Raw genomic sequence first — 24,907 nt, 5'->3', positions numbered from 1 at the left:
CTCTCTCATTTAGGTTTTTTTTTTTTTTCATACAAGTATATTACATAATTGCACCTAGGGTGAGGGAAGTTGCCTCACCTAAGAAGTCAGTAGTGGACGGTGGAAAATATATAGCATCATCTTAAAAGATTACAAATATGATATCAGGCGATTCAAGCCACATTACAAGGATGAATGGTCTCTCACCATCACGCATCCCCTATGCAGGATCTACTAACAATGGATGACTCCTTTAAGAAATCATCTATTTGTCAATATACACAACTTCAGAGAGGCCAATGCATAATGAAACATGGTGGCAGTAAGGAGCCGTGTCTTCTCCCTTTATTCACTTCCAATGCTGCTGGCAACAAGCATTATATAAATCAGCCCACAAAATCATGAATCATCTGCCCTCCAAATTGCTGCCTAAGCTGATCCTCCTGTTGCTGCAACTGTTGCTGGTGCTGGTGCTGGTGCTGATGCTGTGCATTTTCTGCACCATGCCTGAGACCCAATGTAAGGGAAACAGCTCCAACTCCAAGTCCCCCAATCTCGAGGCCACCTCGCTGGTATGGGACAAAACCCATCAATGATGACCCATCCATGTTTGTTGGAATCTGACAATCCATTCTCGAACGCTTCTCTTGATTCCACTGCTCTGCATCAAGTCCATGTCCAGTGCTCGGTGAGGACTCCATACCTAAGCATTCCATCTGCTTATTGTGCATTGCATTAATGCTTAGATTGTTAGGGAATTGGTCACGGCTACCTTCAGCAGCTGAGTTTCCACCATTCTTGTTGGAATTTTGGTTGGCTTCTGCCACACCTTTAGTTTCGAGCATGTGTATTTCTTCAACCATTGGTTTCCAAACACGCACACGGGCATTTATGAACCAGTTCGACACCTGCATTTATCAGTCAAAATATCACCACGGCTAAAACTCATGTTTTTTCATACAAAGGTCAGTATGGTTATGAGTTATGACCAATATTCTTAATCCAAGCAGCAAACTCGAGAGAAAGAAAAGAAAGTATAACAATACATTTCTAGATACTACTATTTGTAGGCACAAGCCAAACTGCACATAGCCCAACAGGAACTTCTGGCTAGACCATAATTAAATCAACAATGCTACAACATCACTTTCATTGGGACCACTACTGATATCATTTTTATTATACACCAATCACAATCTATCATATCAGTAGTTGTCTAATAATTATTGACATTATTAGACTTACTGTAATTAAATGGGATCAAAACACTAAGGTTTGGGAGTGGGGATTTTTATTGTATAATTTGATAGTTAAGGAAGGGAAAACTTGAATCATGTACTTCTTTGTTAAATACCAAGCAATACCAATTGAGCTACGAGTAGAGGGAGGGGGGTGTTGATTTCTTTAATTGAGAATGTTCTTTCATGCTACTATACTAGATTGGCTTTAATACCACCACACACCAGTTTAGACAACCAAACAAATTGATTTAAGATGCTGAATTATGTAATAAAATTAATTAACCTTACCTGGTTTCGAGAAAGACCTGTTTGAGTGGCTAACATGTGCTTGTCTGTGTCCGTGGGGTACCTAAAACAGCATCATCCATAAACACAACCAATTCACATGATATTAAAATTGTAAAACAAACAAATCACGCAGAGAGGCTTACGGGTGAAGAAAATGTTCAAATAGCCAGGCTCTAAGAATAGCGACCGAACGTTCTGGTAGGCCTCTCTGGGGCCTCCAGACATGTTGGGTTTCAAGGAACCCCACATTGCCCCCACCATATTTGTGCCTTTGCAAGCTCTGGTCCAAGTACTTCAGCCTCGACGTACTTGTATCAACTTTACTACTGCTCGTACCAGTTGTCGGTGATGACAAATCCTCCCCCAGAGTTCTTCTTATATGCTTAAGCTGGTCTGAGATAGCATTCTTTAGAGACCGAAAGTGCCTAGAGACTGACTTCAGAGCCAAGGATATGTAAGGAGTGGCAGAACTTAGACCTGCTACTGTTTCAAAGGATGAAACTACCATCTGCATTTGCTGATGATATTGCTTGTACCTTCTGCATACCTTTCACATAAAAGAAGAGAAAGGTCCAGCACAGCAAGTCACAAAGCAAGAACAGTACATGCAACTACTTAGAGGAGTACTGCAACCAATATAATAATATTGACAATATTTATCCAATCAAATCACTTTATCATTTACTGTTAACCACTTGTCATCTAGACAATTGTGAGATTTTTTTATAGCACTAGGCAGTTTAGTCAACTCAAGGGTGCCTTTTTTTTTTTTTTTTTTTAAATAAGTGACTTGGGTGAAAATTGATAACAACCATCATGAAAGAAATTCAATAGTTATAATGTTATGATAACAACTTATGCAGAGTAAGATGATATTTTCTTTGAGTGCACTTACTTTGGTCGGTCTTTTTGCTTAGGCAAAAGAGGGAAAAAGTGTTGGAAATTTTATTTTATTTTATTTAGAGTTAAGTATGATGAGAATGATAGTATTCTACAACCAGCAATTCGTTTATTTCCAAACTGACCCATTTATTATCTATTATTTGATTGACTAATCCTTTTGATTGACTAATCCTTATATTGGAATGGGTGAAAGAGAGTAATGACAGTTGAAATGTGTTGTCTATTCATCCTAGAATGAGAAAAATTAATAGTAACATTAACATAGGCCCTAAATTCACACTACAATGAGGCCTTTGGACATTGACAGACACAACTCATTGGGTCTCGGACTTTAATAAAGCGACTAGAAAAGAAGTGGTGTGTACTGTTAATTGAAATTTAAATTTAAATTTCAATGGTCCTACATATCCTATCCTAATGACAATGTGGGCCATTTAAAATTCCGGTTCTTTGTTCCCTAAAGTTTCACTTTAAATTTAAAGTTGTTCAATGATTATTTATCTTTTTCATTGATTTCAATCAACTGTTTGCAGTTAACATAGGCAATGGCTATATTCCTTTTATAGCATATTTGGACAAAAGAATAGTCACAGCTGCCTCATCATGATTTTAAAAAGACATTAGGACTCTCTTAAGAGTGAAAGCTAGAACGGATCTTTCATCAATCTAGAATCATCTTATATATTTATTAAAAATCGGGAACTTTAACGCATATGGATGCCCTATGGGCCTATGAAATGCACCAAAAGTTAGCATCAACATGTAAACTGAAATTAAAAAAAAAAAAATTAATTGAAATTTCAGACTTTGAAGATATTTCTATCAAAGATGAGCATATAAAATCAGTGAGAAGCACATATCAATCAATCGAAAAACTTAATTCCATTTTCACTTGAATATGAGAGCAAAAAACTTGAGAAAGCAGTGCAATAACATTCCACATGGCAACATGGGCAAGACGAAGTTGTCAAATGATATCCAAACCAATACGGTAATGCCTTAAGACTCAAGGACACTGCAAGGCAGCAAGAGTTCATTTGACAAAGATACCAAATATTTGACAGGGAGAGATAGCGATACACAAAGGATGTCAAGTACTATATGTGAGGGCATCATATAGGTGTGTGCTAAGTCCCACACTGAGCATTATTTACTATATAAACAAGTATAGGGATCACTGATGCGTGTAGTCATTTTGAGGTATTGCATAAATTCTCATATAATGACAGTGCACCATCAACCTATCAAACATATTACTTTTAGAGAATTAGCAAGTTAAAACTGCCATGAATCATCCAGATGCTATAATCCTCCAAACTCAAGGAAATAAAATAGTGAGGAGTGATTTGCAAAGAAATAACCAAATTATCTCCTACTAGGATAACAATCCATCTTAATTTCATCTTTTTTCTTTTTCTTTTTTCACTCATAAGAATTGGTGAAAACCAAGGTAAGAATTGAGATATTGAAAAGCAAAGGCTTCATATTAGGTGCCAAGACCTACTTTAGGGAGACCAAATAACTTATCCAAATATTTAACCTATGCATACACAGCTACAATCCAACCAACTTCCAAACACGTGTTGACTAGCAGAACAACAGTATAGTCAAGTGAATAACGAAAATAAAATGAAGAAAGGAAGTAACTTAGGAGTCTAGGGGAGACTAGCATTAGTTACACAAACAACATCATCAAAATCATAATCATACACATATTAGCATCGAAAAGAACATAAAAAATTCAAATTTGATACCATGCTAAGTGATATTGGATATCCAATATTTCATTCAGCACTGGTATTCAAACTTGTTGTACAGCAATACCCCACTGCAAGCCTGAATCTCCATAGAAGGCAATAGAAGCACTAGAAAATAAAAATCATCCTCATTGCCAGTCATATTTTTTTAATGTTGTGTATGTTTTTCTATGTTTAAGTTGTTCCAACGGCTAGTCTCAAGCATTAAATCCAACCTTTGTTAATTAATTTTTCCCAAGATTAATTGATTCGGTCCGAAGTGACTTCCGTGAGATTGAGTGATTGACTCAATGGGAAGGATGAGCAACCTCATTTCAATATGACTAGGGGAGATCTAATTCTTGGTATGCATATGTGGAGGACGCCTAGATAAGGATAAAATATAAAGCTCAAAGATGAGAGCCGATTTGAAAAAATTAAAGATAAGGGGCAAGCATTAACACTAGAGGGGATCTAATTATGGAAAATATCCTCTCATACTCGTTTACATGCACTATTTTACATCAATATCTACATTGATATGAAAATGTAGATGTAAAACATACATCCACTGTTTTAAAATGTCCACATTTTAAAACATGAAAGTGAATGTAAAAATAAGAGTTTCATTGCCCATCTAATTATCGGTAACATGTTGATCCCAAGATCAAATATTAGATTGATATCCTAATCAGCGATTTTTTTTTTTTTTTTTTTTTTTTTGGGATGAATCACTTAAGCTCATGGCTAAACTGTCCCCAGGTCCTGTCGAGTGACTACCACAGCCAGCTACATAGAGCCTATAATAGTAGAGCTGCATCAAGCAGAGAGTGATTGAAAACCTTTAGTCTCCCTTATGAATATGGACACTATGTTAAATTTGGAGCAGTAGCACACATATTTCCAGTTCAAAATTATATTCACCTATGAACCCACTTGGTTGCACCCACTTGGTTGCACTTTTTATAACTTAGTTATAACATGTGCGTGTGTGTGTATATATATGTGTATATATATATAAAGAGAGAGAGAGAGAGCTACAAGTCCTTCCTTATTTGTCTCTGTTAATACCCCTTCTTCCCTTTCTCCACCAATCCCAAGAAAGAATGTCTTAACTTTTCTATCACTGTTCTTCAAACATAAAGACATTTTTTTTTCAATGAGAACAGTATTTAAAAGGTAATTTTCTCTATGAATAGTTTTATATCTTGCATTTCCTTTTATCAATACAATTTGGAACTCGCCTGGATTATAGGCGGATAATTATAGTTGAGATTTTTAACAAATTATTTTGTTGCATTAGATGAAAAATAAACTTTGAGAACATAGATATAATACAGATTTTCTTTTTCGTTTTCTATATAAATTTATAATCTGAAAGGTGAGATTTGAGGCCTGAAAAAGGTTTTGAAACCAAATTCATGTACTTAGTTTGTTATAAGCACTGAGCTACAAAGTCACAGGATTCCAACTATAATTTTGACCTGAGTGGTGCTAGGGGGAAAAGGATCGTTTCCATCCGAAATGGATGAATATTATAGTTTAAATTAAATTTTAATATTTTGAAGGTATACAAACAACCATGTTATTTAAAATTTTGAATGATGTTGACAAACCATTAGATCTAGAAATTAAATCCTAATTAACAGTGAAATGGAAGAAATGGAGAGCCTTGAAATGTAAAGGATCTTTTTCATGCTAGGGAAATTAAAAATTTTATTGCATAAGCCTTACAAACCTATGTGGCATCCATCAGAAAAAGAATAGTCAATCATTCATTTACTATGTTGTTAAAATCCACCAATCAAATTCATTGTCATTTCAATTTGTAAATATATTTTAATAAAATTGGTGGGAAATTGTTTTTTCTATACACATTGATAGTTGGGAGCAGTGGAATTTATATATTGGATGTCTATGTTAAAAACACCAAGAGGTTCCAATTAAGCTAAAAGCTCTTGACAAAAAAATTCTAAAGCTACTACAAATTTTACTACAAAATGTCACAAACTAATCATTGTGACATGCAATGAATGTGATTAATGGACATCATCAACCTAATTAATTATCATTTGAATTACTTTTTAGTGGTTTATGACACATTAACTTGTAAGCTTTATGAAGCAAAAATTGTAATATCTCTAACATCACTTGCTAAACTAAAGTTAACTTTAGCATTTTCCTTTTAACATACTTATCTACACCCAATAATCAATGCATGTTGTTGGTTTCTAACAATTTAAATCCTTTCCAAACAAAAGAAACTAACATGCCATTGTCATTTTAACATTATCACACACGCATACACTATTTACATATCTCACACAAGCATATATATATATATATATATATATTAACAAAAGGAAGATAATTAATTAGATAAAGATAAATCAACAACCAACCTCCTCCTGCATATATAGAAGCTTTGCCTTCTTTTGTTGGTAGTCAGGCCGAAAAGATTCACAAGAGCTACTCCCAACTCCACCATCACCACTAATTTCATTTGAACTATAAAATGTGGAGGAAGATCCACCTGAATTATTACCCATTGCACCAACCTCAGTTTCAGTAGCATTCATAGCATCACCTGAAGTGCTAACCTCGCTAGACATCCTCTCAGACACCTCACATGGTTTCAAGAGTTTTAAACCACTCTTTATACCACAAAATTCATCCAATAACAGCTGTGCAGGCCTCAAGAACTTTGAACTCTTTAAAATGGTTGCATATCCAGTGAAAGGGCCAAGAGGACCAGTGTTTCTATAAGTGTTAGTAGTAGAAACCCCCACTATGTCTTGAAGAGATTTCCCACTACCTTTACTAATTATAGATGGCTTTGGTCCTGACCCACATGATCCCTCTCCAAACTGAGGCAGTTTTGAAGTTGGGTTTGATGAAAGTGAGAGTGATAAACCCTGAGGATTGGAATCAGTATTCACAACATTTCTCAATTCTTCATCACTACTCTTTCTTGCAGCAAAACCCAATTCACCACCACTCCAATTCTCAACTGGTCTATTTGGCCAAGCACCAGCGTTTTCAAAACACAACACGTCTGACTGATTTCCATAGGCTGGAAGTAGAGCAAGTTCGTTCCCACCCTCTGGCCATGCACGGCCAGTTCCTCTCAAATTGTGCTGCACAAGTGACACCATTTCTAACCCCTGGGTTCTGTTAGAAGCTGAAGTGACAACATCTTGGAGACTATTTTGGTAAAGTGGAGAAGAAGATGTGAAATGCTTTTGTCTATCTTGGGTACTGGACGGATTTTTGAAAGACGACCTGACATCTTGAAACTCATTGAAATGACTAGGTTTCGAATAGTGTGGATATCCAGAAATGTTATTTACTTCCCCGAAAAACACCGGGCTTGGAACAACATTGCTTTCACTACCCACCGAACCGCTAGCATAATTCACCGCCCAATCACAGCCTTGCTGTGAACCACCATGGCTTTTCCAATTACGTGGTTCACCGGGGGCTTTAGGTAAAGAATTGAAATTGGAGGAGATTGGGTGAGCGTGAGATGAATTGGCAAATGGGTCAGTTGCATCTATCTCTTGGCGAACATTTGACTTCGAAGAAAAATGGATCATATCTGAGGAGTATACAGCTGGGTCATAAAGCAAATTGGCATTGTCAACATTCCGAACTTGAACAAGATCTGGGTTTAGCCTCGAGTGGACGACTGGTATTTGTTCCAAATTGTCAGGAAAATCTTCTAAATGGTGAGATGGGGTTGAACTTTGTTGCGGAACTCTCAACTTATCACGCCGGCTTTGCTGTGCTACATGCAGTTCAGGCCTAAAGCCACTCATCTCCATTGACTCACCAAGCTAGAGTTGAAAGCACCATTCTCTAAGCACTTTTCTGCAACTTATCATCGTGTTCAAACATCAAAAATAAAACATATATTATATAATCAATTTAAATTACAAAGAATAATAGGGCTGCTCTACATCTTTCCTCAGTGATATTCAAAGAATGCATGCGTTGATAACACAACACATAAAATGCACACTGTGCAGCTAGGAGGACGAAACAAAAGCCGAAGAAAGATTCAAGGTAAAAGCTTCACCAAATAGAGAAAGACACAGAGAGAAAGAGAGAGAGAGAGAGAGAGAGATGCCACTATCTTGTTTCGAATTTATTACCACTGCTTGTTTCTTTTTTTGTTTTGTTTTATTGTTTGTTGTTTTGGGTCATAGGTTTTACTTTGAAATAACAAGTCACTGTACTGACTTCCCTACCAAAGCGACAATTATTTCATACACACACCGCTCCGAAACTTTATCACAAACAGTGCAATCCCTATCGCTGTCGGTAATCTTCAACTTGATGAACACCCAAAAAACAGTAAAGCTTTTTAGATCAAAAATCGAAACGTAAAAGCACCACCACCACTTCAGCTAGAGAATCACAATACCACATGTCCACGTCTATCATGCTGAAACCCTAATCCGACCATCGAAGAAAAAAAGTACAATAAATAATGTAGGATCCGAGTTACAGATCCAGCTGACTCAGCTCAAGAACACCTCTAAAACCTGTCTATGAATAAGCTCTGAGAAGCTATATAATTTAAACATAAACAGTGACCCAAATTTTGAAAAAGATAAAATAATAAATAAAAGTGAGATTTTCACTTAAGTGTCATAATTCGACAAAGACCCATGACACCAAAAAGCAAAACCATAATCAAGAACATACGTACAGTTCCACATAAACTAGTTACATCTAAGTAGATCTTCATCAATCTCAAAACCAAAAACAAAACAAAAACACAAAAATTGTCATTGCAAAAACTTCAAAAAGCAGTTCATTCATGCTTACCTCTTCCACCGAATTATGGTACCTCAGATCTCAATTCTGAGAAAGACCCTTTTGAAACTCGAATCTGACACATCTTCTTCTTTTTCCTGGTTGTTCGAGATTCTTGAGGACGAGGTTTGTGTTACGCTAGGGACTATGATGGAGCTTGAGAGAAGAGAGCCTTGAAAGCACACAATATGACAATAATTGCGAACAAGTTTTTAGCAAACTGTCGCCGTTAGCTTTAACGTGTACATTAGGTCCGTTACTTTTAACGGCGACAATGTGTCAGTTTTTAAGAATTGAATTCCGGGTCCCCCAAACCGAAATCTTGCACTCATATTTTTTGTTTCTTGGCTAAAGATATAGAGGCAGCGTGTGATATAGGTATAAAGAAACACCCTTGATGAATGGGATTAATTACGGAAAAGTACCACCGTGTAGTCGGGGATTTTGTAGTTTTGTGATAAGTGTACTAATGTACGGTTAATAGAGACTGGTTAGAGAGCAACAGGAACTGTCGTTGACGACCATAATTAACAAATCGTTTGTTTTTTTATTGACAGTGTATTAAATATACTTTTTTTTTATACTTTGTACTTTTATAAATCTAAAAGTATGATTTTTAAAAAAGTTGTACTATACATGAATAAAATAAATTAAAAACTAAGCAGAAAAGTGATGGGAGAAAACAGAACCTACTCTACCTTTAATTAATGGTGGTATATTAAAGATTGAAACTTTTTTTTTTTAATCTTAATTCTTGAATAATAAAAAATCAACTTTGTATTTTTCTACTGTTTTACGTACTCAACTTTCTTCTTTCTATTGTATCGTGCAATTTATCGCACCAGATACGTTAGGTCTGCCTGCCCTTCCATAAATACTTTGCTTGATTTACATATTAATTAAAAAATATAAACAAATAAATTAAAAGAGCTCTCTACAAGTAAAATCTGCCACTTTTTTTTCTTTTTTTCCCTATTTGTGGGTTGAGTTGAGCAACTAAAGTCCTTAACTCACTTTCTCAAAAAAAAAAGTTCTTAACTCAAGTGCTCCTCAAAAAAAAAAAAAAAAAAAAAAAAGTCCTTAACTCAAGTTAAAGTAACATTCACTAAAATTTATTTCTTTTAAAAAAAAATTTATGTTCATAACTTTTTAAATCTGCTATTGAAATTATTTTTTTAACATAACGTTTCTCAAAAAAATGCATACTAAACACATAATATTTATCTTTTTCTTAATAAAACAATATTAAATTTGAGTATTGTTTAACACTCTTTTGTTTTCAAAAGTTTTAAGAAATCTTAATTTATGTACATTTTCGTTAAATACCAACTTCTCAAAATCTAGGAATAAAAGAGATGTTACCAATAAAAAAGAGTTACAATAAAAGCAAGTCTCAAATTTTACTTTGTAATAATTCTATAAGACTCATTTTCTTCCAATTTTAGTTAATTAGCATTAATGAAAGAGTGTACAAACTTAAAATTTAATTGATGAAAATATTTATTCGTAAAAGATTTCAATTAACAAACATCTTCATAGAATAACATAACTCAGTAATGAAGGTCTTGCCAAGTTCAAGTTCTTTGTTCTGTGTGAATACTGATGTTAGCCTGCCTTCAAAAGAAGCCCACCTCACAGTTTCCTTAAGATCTATGACTTTGTCTATTAGACCAAGCAAAATTGCTTTGTTGATTTGAGTTGAAAGTCAGAAAGAATAAACTTCTAGGCTTGCAATCTGTTGTGATTCAAAATTTAAGAAGGAAAACTAAAAAATTTCGGTGCCTTGATAATTGAAGAGGAAAGCTACGAAAACAGTAAACGCAAGGAATAATTACAAATAAAAATCTTCTTCTTTTTTTTTTTTTTTTTCCGTTTGCTGAACCCAGATGCGGCTTTTCTGTTAAAACAATAGGATTGAATATTTCGGTTTGCTAGGCATAAAGACAGCTACTTGAAAGTCAAGGTTGTGGATGGCCTTAACTGGCAGCGTTGATGGCACCAGCGATCTCTTCCTAATTTCGCCAGTGATCTTTGCCAATGGTGATTGGTGACCAGTGGTGGTGGGAATGTAGTGGAGTTTTTATTTTTGATTTATTTTAGGTATCTTAAATGAGAAAATAAAAAATTTAGAATTTAATTAAATAAGTAGAACATATGTTAAGTTTTTATTTGTGGAGTATAAAGTAGAGCAGGAAAAGTAGGATAAAAAATTTAAACTCATTAATTATTTGTTATCCTAAAACAAGTTTTAATAAACATAATTATATCAAGTATCCTCCTAACATTAACACATTTTTTTATGACTTTATCTATGATTGTTCTTCTTTCATCTTTAATTTTCTCTTTCATGTATGCTATAATAGACAAAAGTTTAGTATAATATCTTACGTGCTGCTTTTTAGGTTTCTCTCTTAAAATTTAGTCATATGCCTACTTAACTTAAAAATACACTAGGTTCCCATGAGAAAAAATTCACATAAGAAAATCTTAAAAAAAGAACATAAAGAACAGCACTTAAGTATTGTACCTAAGTGTTGCTCTACAATGATTTATATCCTTATTCAAATTTATAATATTTCTCACCAATATACTAAGTTTTTAGAAGATATGTTGTGTTTATTCTCCTTATAATCATTGTATCTAATATTTTCATTAGTTTTCCTGTTAAAAACCACATATTCCAAATAGTTATGTGAATCATATTCGTTGATACTAACATCTTTATCCGTACTCATCAATCAAAGTAACGCTTGTCAAATTTGAACTATAGCTAACTCACTTATAAGAATACCATAGCTAACTCAATACCCACTTTTCACTACATTAGAAAATTCGTGCATGATTAGTAGTTAAAGAGACATGAACACATATTTATTAATTAATTGTGTTATGATCCCCCGGTCCTCACACGTTTTGTTTATTAAACAAGTAACATAACACAACGCAAATTAATTACCAATTCAAGTTAACTTGTTTACCTAACGCAAATAACTTATTTATGATCATTGTCATATTTTATAGCATGTATACAATACAACTAGAAATAGTTTTCCTTCCTTAAAATAAAGTTACAATTCCCAAAATCATTCAATAAATTGGTAGAACAGATTCTCTAGTTAAACACATTTATTAAATATGTCAACCTATGTCCATCCGAAAATGATACAAATTCTCTAAGTTTCGGCTCTACTCTATGTCAACTTTCCCTCTTATTTCCAACCAACCAAACATAGCCTTAATTTAATGACATCAGTCATCACCATTAGCTGATAAAATGACCACCAGAATGGGCATCCCCACAAGAAAAGAGCTGGAGATCTCCATGACTCTCCTACGTGTGAGGCAGCGATTGGTAAACGGGAACTGCTGGGACAGAACACCACACAGTACGGGCAACTGGGGATTACGTCACCTGCAGAGATTTGTACCTGGTGGATATAGTTCTCTGGGCCAGTTTTGAATGTCGACCGCCAGATCTTTTGCTTGGAGACAATGGTTTTGTCACCGATTTCCGATAAAAAAGCTGCTCACATAAATGTACTTCAAAGCCTGTTACTACTTTTCTCAGAGAAAAACTCTCACTCTCAGTTATATTTGCCTCATTATCATCATCATCATCATCTTAAGTTCTTAACTACTCTGCACCGTTAAATGAGTATTAAGCAACTAATCCAACGGTTGCAAACAAAGTACATAAATGTAATGAAAGAAAGAAGTGTGTAAGACAAAAGGGTTGTATATACGTGGACTAGAGTTTGCTAATATATACCTCGATGAAACCAAAAGGTAATGGAGGCCGTGGGATTATTTTAAGATCGGAGGGTGGATAAGATTGGTTTTTTTATTTTTTTTGGAGAGGGGGGGGGTACTGTCATTGAATATTGATTCCACTGGATAACCGTCCAATCAGGAGCAGAGAGGAGAGTAGGGGTCTACACTTTACAGTGGGGTTGAAATAGCTGGGTGACCCACGTGGTCCGGAGAGTAGTGTTGGAAGAATATCAGATGACAGGCCAACTTCAATTTGACAATACCAAGGTGAGAGTGAGTGAGTGGGAGAGAGAGAGAGTATGAGATCATCAGTTGTGTAAGCGCCATTTGGCCCCTACCCCTACCTTCGCCTCCTCTCCCTCACGTGCTTCCTATTCGCCTCCCAGTCCCACACCCGTCACCAACACAAATTTGGGCACCATTAAGACTAAAAATAAAGAATTAATCTTTTTTTATGGACAGTTAATCTAATAGTGCTAGCATCTCGCAGATAGACACTGGCCACAACTGTTTTACCATTGTGATAAAAAATAAAAAAATAAAAAAAAAAATTTAAAATAGTGGGTTTATGTGATAATAATGAATAAGAATTGGATTTAATACATAGGAGCACTGAAATCAAGTCAATTTCAGTAATAGTAATAGACATTCAATCATAATCTATGTCGTAAAACAATTGTGATAAAATGTATGTGTGAGATATTAGCATTATTGAAATTTAGGTACAATATCTTACATACACTTTCTTAGATTTCCCAATTAAATCATTCCACCTAGCCATTTTATCCATTGTAGGATTATATCTTCTTAAAGAGAATTTTATGTGGCCCACATTTGAGTGAAGATGAAACTCATGTCTTAAGTTTCTTATTTCATGTCTTAAGTTTCCTATTTGTGAAAGTTACATGTTAGATGTAACATTCTTTAGTAACTCTCAAATGGTATAACCCATTTGGTTAATAAACACCATGAAGTTACAACTTTTAAGCTCCTTGATGGAAGGAGAGTTATAAAAATCTTCATTTAAAAGGGTCCCTAGTCTAGCCTATATATATGGCATGTCTCCATCAAAAGGAAATATGAAAAGTAAAGGTCATAGACTAGAAGACACCTTTTATAAACACTATTATCATATAGTGAGTCTTCTTTTTCTCTAAACACTTAAACAACTATGGCTGAAGGTATGTGTATGTTATTTTGTTTCCGCTGCACTCTGAATTTTGTCTTACATTTGGTATCAGAGCCATCCTTCATGCTATGTTGTTTAGTGATTTTAGTTTGAGAAATTTCTATTATTTCCAATCATGGTATATTTTTGTACCATCTATGGTTAAAGTTTGTATGCACTAATTTAATTTTGGGATGAAATTTAAGTTGTGCTGAATCCAAATATAGAGCATGTATACTTTAAATCCTAGAGAACAAGTTTTGTTTTGCATCTTTATTGGTATTTTTGTAACGAATTGCCATTGAGTTTTGAGATTGGAAGAATGAATTTGAAATCCATAAGATTATTAACTATATAGAACTACATAGGTTCAAAGGTAAATATGTTATATCAATTTGTTTTTTCAATACATTTGTGACTCAGTGACATCGTTTTCTCTAAAATTGTCCACGTATTGTGTATTACAAAATGTTAATGTGCACCAGTGGGTAATTCAACTATCTGGAATTGTTAATATTAAAGTGTTCATAAATTTGATTTTGATTTTGATATTCATCAAGTGCTCATCCAAGTATTTAAGTTTGTTTCCTAGATATAAAATCTTAATTATTTGGAAAATAATTTGTGACAGTATGGTGGCTCATATGACAAACATGCCTCAATAATTTGTACAATTTTCAATTGTAAATTGCTTTAGAGACTATTTTTTGTGGATCAATATATTTGGCATGATAACACAAATGATCCTTATATTTTGGAAACCATAACTTTTTACAATAAATTATGGGGAAAAATGTGTTGCATGTAAGTTTGAAATTATTTCATAAAGTTTATTGTCACACTTACATATGAGATTTGGATCATTCAAGTGAGTAATATATTTAAGTGCATTTTAGGTTTCTTTGCACTTATCATGTATTTAAGTATTATTTCATGTCATTTTGGAGTGCATACTGTCATGATCAATATTAGGATTGGTTGATCTTTTTGATGCTATTTGAAGTGGTGAATATCAAAATGACATGGGAGTGGCCATAGCATCCTAAGCCATGATGATAATCACATCAAGAAATTTTTACAAGACTTCATTAGGTACAAAGGCATCTAAGTGGCAATTAATTCATGAAGATAATGACTTGGCCCCATAGGGAGGTTATTATTTTTATGATTTGATTGGAATAAAATGGTGAATGTAGCATTAAAATGAGATTTTTCCTAGGCCCATAGGTATGGAAAATTTGATTCTTAGTGTTTATATTTACTAGTTTTATGAATAAAGTTTTATAGTAAATTCATGCATGATGCACCTCTGCCCATAGGAAGGTCGAATTTACTACTAAATTGACATTGGTTAATTTAGAATTAAAGTTTAAGTTTCATAGCATTAAAGTTTATATTCTTTGGGTTTGTGGATCTATGTTTTGGTACTCATGTGGATGAATCACCCATCTCATTGAATAAAATATGTTAAAATGAGAAATTAAGTACAAGGGTGGGAGTGATCTAATTGCTCAAGAGTAAAAACTTGAGAATTTACTCCTTTAAGGTAAAGGTTTTGTGAAAGCCATTTATATTACTTTACAAGATCCATTAAGGTTTGACTCCCAATAAAAGTTTTATATTGCAAAATTTAGGCATATAGGCATCCTACTAATGGTATATAAAGGTACACCAACTTTGTTGTGCCATTTGGTTTTACTGGGCACATTGTTAATCAGTGTATATACTATATACCTTAAAATCAGTGGGAGTAAATGCATTGTTTTTATGCCTAAATATGAATGACAAACTACTTGGAAGTAGTGATTTGATTTTGTCATGTAAGATATCTTATATGCTATGTAGCTATAAGACAGGCATTATGGATAGGTCTTAAGGTTGCCGATCTTATGATGAGACCTTTAAAGATTTTAAAGATAACTCGGCTATAATTTTTTTCTCTAAGGACAATGAATGTGAAAGCCGAAACAAACATATCGACATAAAGTAACTCAGTCTAAGAGAGAGTTTTAAGAAATTGAAAGTGTCCATTGTGTTAAAATTATTGAGCTAATATTTGTTAATTTCATAACTAAAGGTTTGTCGACAAAACAGTATAAAAGTCTTTTGGACATATGGAACTTGTTAGCTCATTTGGTGTTTAGTTTCTCTCTAATCATTCTATATTTTGGACACATATTTGGTTATTTTTGGAGAAGAAAATATATGATTTTTATTTTGTGCACATAAAGTATATGTATTAAGTTAGATATATCTCTAGAGATGTATAAGGATGATATATCCGTGGGGATGTATAAAAGAGGACCCGAATGGCTAATAGGTAGTCCATTCATAAAGAATTAATGGCTCATAAAGTTCTCATATAAGGATTACCATACATTATAATATATGGAAGGAAGTACTCGTTATAATTAAGGGTATTACCGCCATGATTCATGTATTGGATTCTTTATTTGAGTGAGAGCATTTCACAACTAGTGACATGGATAATATCATGGCTATAGCATAATGATAATCACTTATTGAGTTATTTAAATTTCATGTGGGCCAAGTGGGAGAATGTAGGATTATATCTCCTTAAAGAGAATTTTATGTGGCCCACATTTGAGTGAAGATGAAACTCATGTCTTAAGTTTCTTATTTCATGTCTTAAGTTTCCTATTTGTGAAAGTTACATGTTAGATGTAACATTCTTTAGTAACTCTCAAATGGTATAACTCATTTGGTTAATAAACACCATGAAGTTACAACTTTTAAGCTCCTTGATGGAAGGAGAGTTATAAAAATCTTCATTTAAAAGGGTCCCTAGTCTAGCCTATATATATGGCCTGTCTCCATCAAAAGGAAATATGAAAAGTAAAGGTCATAGACTAGAAGACACCTTTTATAAACACTATTATCATATAGTGAGTCTTCTTTTTCTCTAAACACTTAAACAACTATAGCTGAAGGTATATGTATGTTATTTTGTTTCCGCTGCACTCTGAATTTTGTCTTACATCCATATCATCCCAAACACTATCAAATGCATCCTAACGGCAACAAAGTTTAGAGCAGAGAGGGAAAATGTGAATCCAGGAGCCACAACATTTTAGGTTTGTCCTGAATTGAAGAGGTTCAACGATTCAAATCTATTTGAGATCCAAACTAGTGGCAAGACAATGCGAATTCATACCCGATTTCAAACCCACAATATATAATAGAAAACTCATTGAACATGAAGCTTCTTGAAGGGTTAAACTAGGGTTTCAACCTTGATTGTGCAATGATCGACCTTATGGTGGTGTTTGGGTGTCCTTGGTCGTGAGTTGCTCAGTTTGGGTTGACAAAACTAGGTTTAGGTGGCTATGGTTTGTTGGGTTAGGATTAGGGTGATGGTTTGAGATGGCGATGGACATGGGTTTCGGTGGCTGTGGGTTGCACTAGGTTTGGGTGACAGGGCTAAGCAATGGTGGAGGTGGCTTGGTCACAGCCTTGCTACTTTTTGGTTTGAACTCCATTGCCATAAGGTTGAATCTAATAGTGTTTGGGATGACATGGACAAATTGACATGTGGAATGATTTAATTGGAGAACTTAAGGAATTGTATGTAAAGTACTCTACCTAAATTTGTCTCATTAATGTATTAATCTGATGATAAAAAACTATGATCACAAAGAGATGTCATACGATAAAATTATATCCTATCATTAAAAAAAAAATGAAAAAATTAGGGTAAAAAATAATTGTGTAAATTATAACATTTGAAATTTAACTGCTAAGTGCAAAATTTTGGCCTTAAAAAAAAAATATATTTGAGCATTCATAATATTAATAGGTTAGTAAATTGCATTTTTAGACCAAATTTATTTTACTATTCTCTGGCAGACATTGCATCATACTTGCCTAAGACTGGCCTAAAAACATACTCTAATAACTTCCCAAGATAATCTAGTAATACAATTTTTTTTAATAAGAATAAAGTTTGATAACAAACTTGATTATAGATTAAGGGTACAATTCCACTTAATGTATTTTTAATAGATGTAAATTTTAACAAATCTATAATTGGATTACATTTTATTTTTATATATTCTCCATACTTATAAAATTTCTAAAATACAAAAATTAATAATTATGTTATCAATCAAATGTTTAAAGGGTGTTTGGTACTGCATTTTAAACAACAGTTTTCAGTGTTTAAATAATATTATATGTATTTTCACACTTTTTTTCATTCACACATATTTCCAAAAAATACAAACAATATTATTAAAACAACATTACCAAATAAGCCCTTAAATTTTAAATTTTTATAATCTAAGATTATATATACTCGATTTGTGGGTGCTTTACAGCATGCTCGCTTATTATCATGTAAACATAACATGTATAAACATTAAAATATTTCACCAAAATATTAAAATATCATGGACTTATACTGGTGCGTGATATGCACGCGTTATGTCATTGAAATGCTTGTCAAATTGATTCCACATGCGACATTACTTTCTCTTCTCAAAACAATTAAGATGATTTTCATTAAAATTAGCTTTTAAGATGACACCGTCTACTGAACTGAAGTGAGTAGTTTCATTCAATGCTACGTGACAAAATTTATCATTCAGATTAATGATAACTGTCATTCAGCAAAAAAAAAAAAGATTAATGATAACTGTCAATATTTCTTTTCAAAAAAAATAAAATAACTGTCAATATTTATGAAATACTATCAATTATATCTCTAAATTTGTCTTAATAGTTACATTCACTATTTCTTTTTTTATTATTATCATTTGTTAAAACTGGGAACTCATCAAAAGTAGAGAACCACTAAAATTTTAGGATATTGTGGGTTAAAGTACATACCATTAAAATCCGAAATAAAAAAGCTTCTGAGTCCTGACATGTTCACCGCCCGTTTTTCAAGTGGGATTTGGTCATTTGGATGGATAGTTCTGGAGCCACAATTTGTTATATAATTTGTGCCACAGTTCGTATATGTGGTGAAGGTGAATTATAGTTGGTGAAAGAGTATTTCTACATCGATTTATTATCATCCCTTCATTTACCACAGCTTGCTATATGAGCAGTTATGACACTAATATTGTTTCACTTAGAATTATTACTTGCAGTTGCACATCTAACATAGAATATAATTGTAAAGAAACTTTTCAAACTATTTATATATTTTTATATTAAATATAGATTTTGAAAATATAACTATTGAATTATATGTTTATATTATATTTTTTATACTTACAAATTAAATTTCAAGAAAATCATATATCAATTACTATCTTCAAACAAATGTTAAGATTTCAATTTTTTGTGATTTAAAATTGTGTATAAAAAATAAGTTTATTGATCGAATATAACATCTGATTTGAACGAAATTTGATATACATGTTAAAAATGTAAAGAAAATGAAATTCAACGGTTAAGTTTTCAAAATTCATACTAAAAAAAAAAAAAAAAGATATATGAATAGTTTGAAAAGTTTCTCTCTCCAAACTAGTCTGGAGAAAAAAAATTTCTCTAGTATTAGAGACAAAAGTTATTTTTATTTAAATTTAAAATAAAAAAATAGTTAAAAGCATTTTTTATCCAAAGGCCCAAATGTTAAAATTTAAGGTGAACCTTTTAACTTTCAATTCCAACCTTTGAAAGGCAAGCACCAAATAAGACTATTTTACTAGATTTCAATCCTTTGAGAAGTATTATATATGACTCATTTTTCCAGTGTTTGCTATTGGATATTCAAGGAGTATATTATGTTCCACGCAATTGATATTGATCCTTGTTTATCAAATAGAGGACGTACGAGTGTTTTAGAAAAACTTTCAACAAAAAATCAAGGATGCAAATAAAGCGTTGAAAAGTCATTTTTTGAGAAAAATTCTTAAATACTTTGAGTATAATGAAATGGTGCCCCTCTTCTCTAACATTTATGATGGATTTTATTATAAATTTAATGAGTGGACCCTACTATAAATATTAGAGGAATAAATACTGTGGGAGCCGGTTAATCAATGATTATTAAAACCGTGTTAACTGGGCTTGTGACCCATCCGAGGACGTTAAGCCATCCAAGGAGGCCTATATAAGGTTATAAGGGGAACCAAATGAAAATAGGAGTAGATATCATATGAGATGGGTCCAGTATTCGTTCGAGGACAAAATCCTTCTCGGCAATATGTGTCCGAGGACAACCTGAACGTTATATTGTTACAAACACAATGACATGGGACCAAGGGTAAGAAAGAAAAGATAAATAAATATCTTTAACAACTGCTGCCTCCGCATTAATTGCCTCTCAACCAACTCTCTGGCCGCATTAATGTGGAGGTGATGCCTGAACAGTGATAAAACAGCCTTACAGCTGCTAGATGAAGGTTCTAGGAAGTGTTGGATGGGACAGGAAGGAATCCTCCGAATCCAACCTACACGTGTGTGGTAAAGATGACACCAAGAGGGCGGTATATAACATAGAAGAATGCATTGAGAGAAAGGATTGAAACTGCTAAACAAGTGACGCCTAGAGGAAAACCTTTTGAAATAAAGAACTTAGCTTGTTTTAAGGAGAAATTGATCGTAATATTTGTGTTAATCAATCTAAAAATGTTAAGTTTAATCGTTTTTATTTAGAAGTTAATCTAGTTCTTTTATATCCACGCTCTACAAATTTATTGTTTGGGTATTCAGCGTTCGAACCCAATACGAGTTTATGATTGTTACAAATTGAGTCCTTACAAATACTATTCTCCGTGCAAGAGTACTAAAGAATTACTCATTTTTGAAAACCCTGAGTATATTAAGTCTTCACTCTCTCTCTCTCTAAGTGTTAATTTTTTTTTTTTTTTTTGATTTATCTATATATTTTTCCTTAATAGCTTAGGACTCTTTTTATAAGAGAAGTTTATGATTGAAAAATCACATCCCAGTGACGTGCAATGCGTATCTTGGTGTTTTTGTTTTTGTTTTATGCAAAACATAGCCAGCTCGTGGCACATGTTTTGGAATAAGTTTTTCCGTTAGACCTTCATTCCAAGGATTTTAGGGGGCTATTGCTAGTGCTAGCAATCTGCATAAATAGCCTTTTCTTTTTTAGATGAACGGCTGCATACGTAGCCTAGAAGGTTGCCTACGCGGTCTTACATATTTCACTTGTTTTAAGTTCAAATTTAGTCAAATTTTTGTTCATTTTTAAAGGCCATGACATCTTCAAGTGGAATGCCACACTAAAAAATTCCTTATGTTTGAAATTATACAAGTAAATAATTGATTAAGGCCGTTTAGTAAATGATTTTTAGTAACATTGTTTAAATGTTGTGACAATATGTGTGAGTTAAAAAATGTTGTAAAAATACGTGTTGTGATGTTTAAATACTGAAAACTATTATTTAAACAACAATACCAAAAGGTCCTAAATATCATTTTTCGATACCAAGTTCAAGATAACTTTGAACACCTTTTGACTTTTGGTAATTTTGATTTTCAAAATAGGCTATATTCCACATCATTTCATCATCGTTAGAGATCGGTGTTAGAAGTGCATGGTTAAATGATTAAATCTACTCTATCTCAATAGTAATTTAACATAGTATTAGAGCATGAGATCTTGAATTTGATCATTGTCTCCTCCACTCTACCTTCCATTTAAATTTCCATGTTTCCATGTGTTAGGTTTCACCTCTTAAAAGGTAGTTTCGACCCACACATGAGAGGAAGTATTAAAAATATGTAGTTAAATAATTAAATTTACTATATCCCAATAGTTTAAACTTTTGGGATAATCAATAATTTAACAATCGGAGACTTAAATTTAGTAACCGGTACAAAATAAAATATTTTATACAAGATCCTATCAGTCAAGTCACTCAATCATTTAGTCTGCAAATTTGAGTTGGTTTCATATAAAAGTAATGCTACATACATAGGAAAAAAAATGACAAATTTTTTCACATTTATTGAGTTGGCAACAATTTTTTTTACTCTTATTGAGATGACAAGTTTTTACTAACTCTCATTTGACCCATTACTAACATTACATTTTAACCTAGATACTAATAATCTATGGCATCAGCAGTCAATTTTTTTGTCAAATTGTTTGTGTGCATACACTTTCTTTTCTTATAATCCATCTTGATTTTGAGTGGGGCTTTAGCCAGTAATACGGCCCAAACCCAATTGGCTCACTATACTTTACATTAGGCTATGGCCCACTAAACATTGTACTAGCTGGTTGCACCAAATAATCCTAGGCTATATTCTTTCTACATTTTATATTGCGAGATTTATTTAGTAATATATTCTCAATTTCAACAATATCCCTCTCCTTTTGTTTTTCAATCAAAACGTGGTCTATTATTGGAGTTGGTGAATTTTAATCAGTGTAAGGATTAGACATATTTCTTGATCATCTAGTACATTATTGTGCCAGTAACCTAAAGTAATGACCTTGGCCTTTAAACATCGATTTGAAAACTTCTTTTCCAAAGAGACAAATTTGTTATCATCAATCAAGTTTTGAAATGATACTATGATAATAAAATATATTCCTAAAACTGAGGTTGCACAAAGTGGCTTTACATTATTATTTTATGTCATAAATAAACTTTTATTGTCAGACTTATTAATTTTAATATAATTCTCAACAAAAAAAAAAATTATACTTATAAAAAAATACATTGGATAGTAGATACAACTTAATCATATATAATACATATCTTTAAGGTACATTATTTGCTCTAATCAAATTTATCTCCTTTCCATCTTATCTCTTTGCTCTAAGGTTGATTTATTAATTATAAAGATAATTTTCAATAAAAAAATAAATAGACATAAAAAAATTGAATAATAGATACTACTTAATTATCAATAACACATTTCTTTAAGGTACTCTAATCAAATTTATTTCCCTTCAAGCAATAAGAAAAGTTGGAAAAACTTTTGTAAAAGTAAAAAAGAAAGACATGTTAAAAAAGGGAGGCAAATTAGATGACCTCACCTTAAATAATAATAATAGGTGAAATTAAGAGAAACTCAAATTAAAATTTCAAATTAGAGTTCTAATTTTGCGACATGTGTCATAAATTATTTATTCTTAAAGAGTTTTATATCTTAATTTTAGATCGAATGTGGGATTGCATCATAATTCATAAATATCAATCCAAATGAGTTATTAAGTACAAAAACCAAAAAATCTAGAATAAATGAATTGGAAAAAAAAACGAACAATTTACATTTTATACCTAATAATATCCTTACAAAACTTTTTAAAGAGTTAATAAAATATAAAAATGACTATCAATAGTATATTTAAATTATATACATAAGAATTATATTATGCATCTAATTGTATATCTTTAAGTGTATCTATGCATATGCATAGGGTTACAAGCTAGTTTAAAATAATAGTTAAGTTGCCAAGAGTTTTGTAACTTAATTAATACGTGATTTCAATAGAGACATTTAAGATATAAATCCCCCTCCTTCATTATAACTATTGAATTATTATGCCAAAAAAGAAGAAAAAAGAATAATAGTTTAGTTTGTTCTTAGAAAAAAAACAAAAAACAAAAAAAACAAAATGTTCTTCTTAGTTAATAATAATAATAAAAAAAAAATGTTTATAGGGTTAAATTTGATAAATATAAAGTAGGCATAAAAAAGTGGAAAAAGTTTGGTTCCAAACATATTTTGAGTTATCTTGATCCAACGTACTATGTAGTAATTGAAGAAACCATTCATGTGTAATTTTAGTCATATGACTTTTGCGACTTTTTAAAATAATACACATTGATAGTTCTATAAATTTTCATAAAATGAGTTGAAAAATATAACTCCAAAAATGTTTGGAAGCAAACTTTGTCATAAAATATAATCCTTCTCTAATTACATATAGCAGTACAGATAATACATTACAACTAAAAACAAACCATGTATAGGTTTCAGCTGTGAATGTGGAGTTAAGTGTATTGGGTGAGTGGAGTGAGTAGGTGTACATGTGGTTGTCTTCTCTTTGAAGCAAGTATTTACACACTCATTAATTATATAGAAGAGAGACAGTTGGGCCCGGTACATCTCCATCTGGGGACAGCACCCAATTACAAATATATGACATGCATTCAAGCCAATCTGTGTTACAAAATCAAACCCATTTTGCCAAGTTATATGCAACAAAATTTACATTTCAAGGAATCAAATTAAAAGACCAGCCATTGAATTAAAAAATAACTAAAATAGGAGCTATATATATATGTATCCCTTCAAGTAGCCAATGCTTGAATTTTATAAGATAGTTGAGAAAATTTATAAATACAAAAAATTTGATAAAATTTCATATTAAGATGATGTGGTAGATTGTTAATAATAAATAACTAAATAATGTCATAAATGGGTACAAATAAAAACAAATATAAACTTACGGATTTAACTATTAAAAAATAAAAAGGTTCCTTTTTGTGATGAATACATTTGCTGTGGGGTCATAGGGTCACTAGCTGTGTTTTTTTGTTTTTGAGGAATCACTAGACACTAGAGCTATGATTTTTGAGCCTAAAAGATGATGAAAAACACTGATATAGCATGGTTGATTCCCCAGTCACAATGACCATTCATGTGCTTGATATGAAAGCATCTAAAGAGTGGGCCTTTCTATAGCAGAATATCTATGTTATTATTCTTTTATAGGGTATGTACAACACGGTGAATTCAGATACTCATTTCTACTGTGAATCACATCATAATATTTTTACCGGACAAAGGATTTAAATTTGGGATAAATGGATCATGTGAATGTGGAAAAAAATTTATAATGAAAAAGAGAAACATGACCATGTTTGGAAAGTATATTCATAGCTTGCTCAATCAAGTATATATGCACAAATCAAAGGCATGTGTGACTTTCTCAATTCCACTTTTTAATCCTTTGTGGCAAAGAAAAGATTAAGAATCACTGATCGTTGCCCATTCAGATGGTAATTCCTTCAGCCATCAAAAAAAAGTTAAAGTAAGGT

The 24,907-nt window shown here is 32.4% G+C and overlaps 1 protein-coding gene across 2 annotated transcripts; it reads right to left on the bottom strand.

Moving 5' to 3' along the window:
- LOC115983052 (BEL1-like homeodomain protein 8) lies at nt 1-9,257 on the bottom strand. 2 transcript variants are annotated; one of them, XM_031105770.1, is made up of 5 exons: nt 8,981-9,257; nt 6,550-8,023; nt 1,652-2,055; nt 1,509-1,569; nt 1-887 (listed from the first exon to the last, which is right to left on the bottom strand). In XM_031105770.1, the coding sequence occupies exons 2-5, from the start codon at nt 7,969-7,971 to the stop codon at nt 366-368; spliced, it is 2,409 nt and encodes an 802-aa protein (XP_030961630.1). In that variant the 5' UTR covers nt 7,972-8,023; nt 8,981-9,257; the 3' UTR covers nt 1-365. The 2 variants fall into 2 exon arrangements, with proteins under 2 accessions (XP_030961630.1, XP_030961629.1); XM_031105769.1 differs by having other exon boundaries at nt 6,550-8,017.
- Nucleotides 9,258-24,907: the final 15,650 nt, after the last annotated feature.

This window comes from Quercus lobata, chromosome 1 (assembly GCF_001633185.2).
Source record: "Quercus lobata isolate SW786 chromosome 1, ValleyOak3.0 Primary Assembly, whole genome shotgun sequence".
Taxonomy (NCBI): Eukaryota; Viridiplantae; Streptophyta; class Magnoliopsida; order Fagales; family Fagaceae; genus Quercus; species Quercus lobata.
Note: the sequence above shows the minus strand (reverse complement) of the source record. Positions and strands in the feature narration are given on the sequence as shown.

What these genes read in the sequence shown, in the direction of transcription:
- LOC115983052 (XM_031105770.1), bottom strand. Translation starts at nt 7,971, where the DNA reads ATGGAGATGAGTGGCTTTAGGCCTGAACTGCATGTAGCACAGCAAAGC. An exon ending in TTTGAACATTTTCTTCACCC is followed by an intron (nt 1,570 to 1,651) that starts GTAAGCCTCTCT and finishes ATGCTGTTTTAG; the next exon opens with GTACCCCACGGACACAGACA. An exon ending in CAGGTCTTTCTCGAAACCAG is followed by an intron (nt 888 to 1,508) that starts GTAAGGTTAATT and finishes TGATAAATGCAG; the next exon opens with GTGTCGAACTGGTTCATAAA.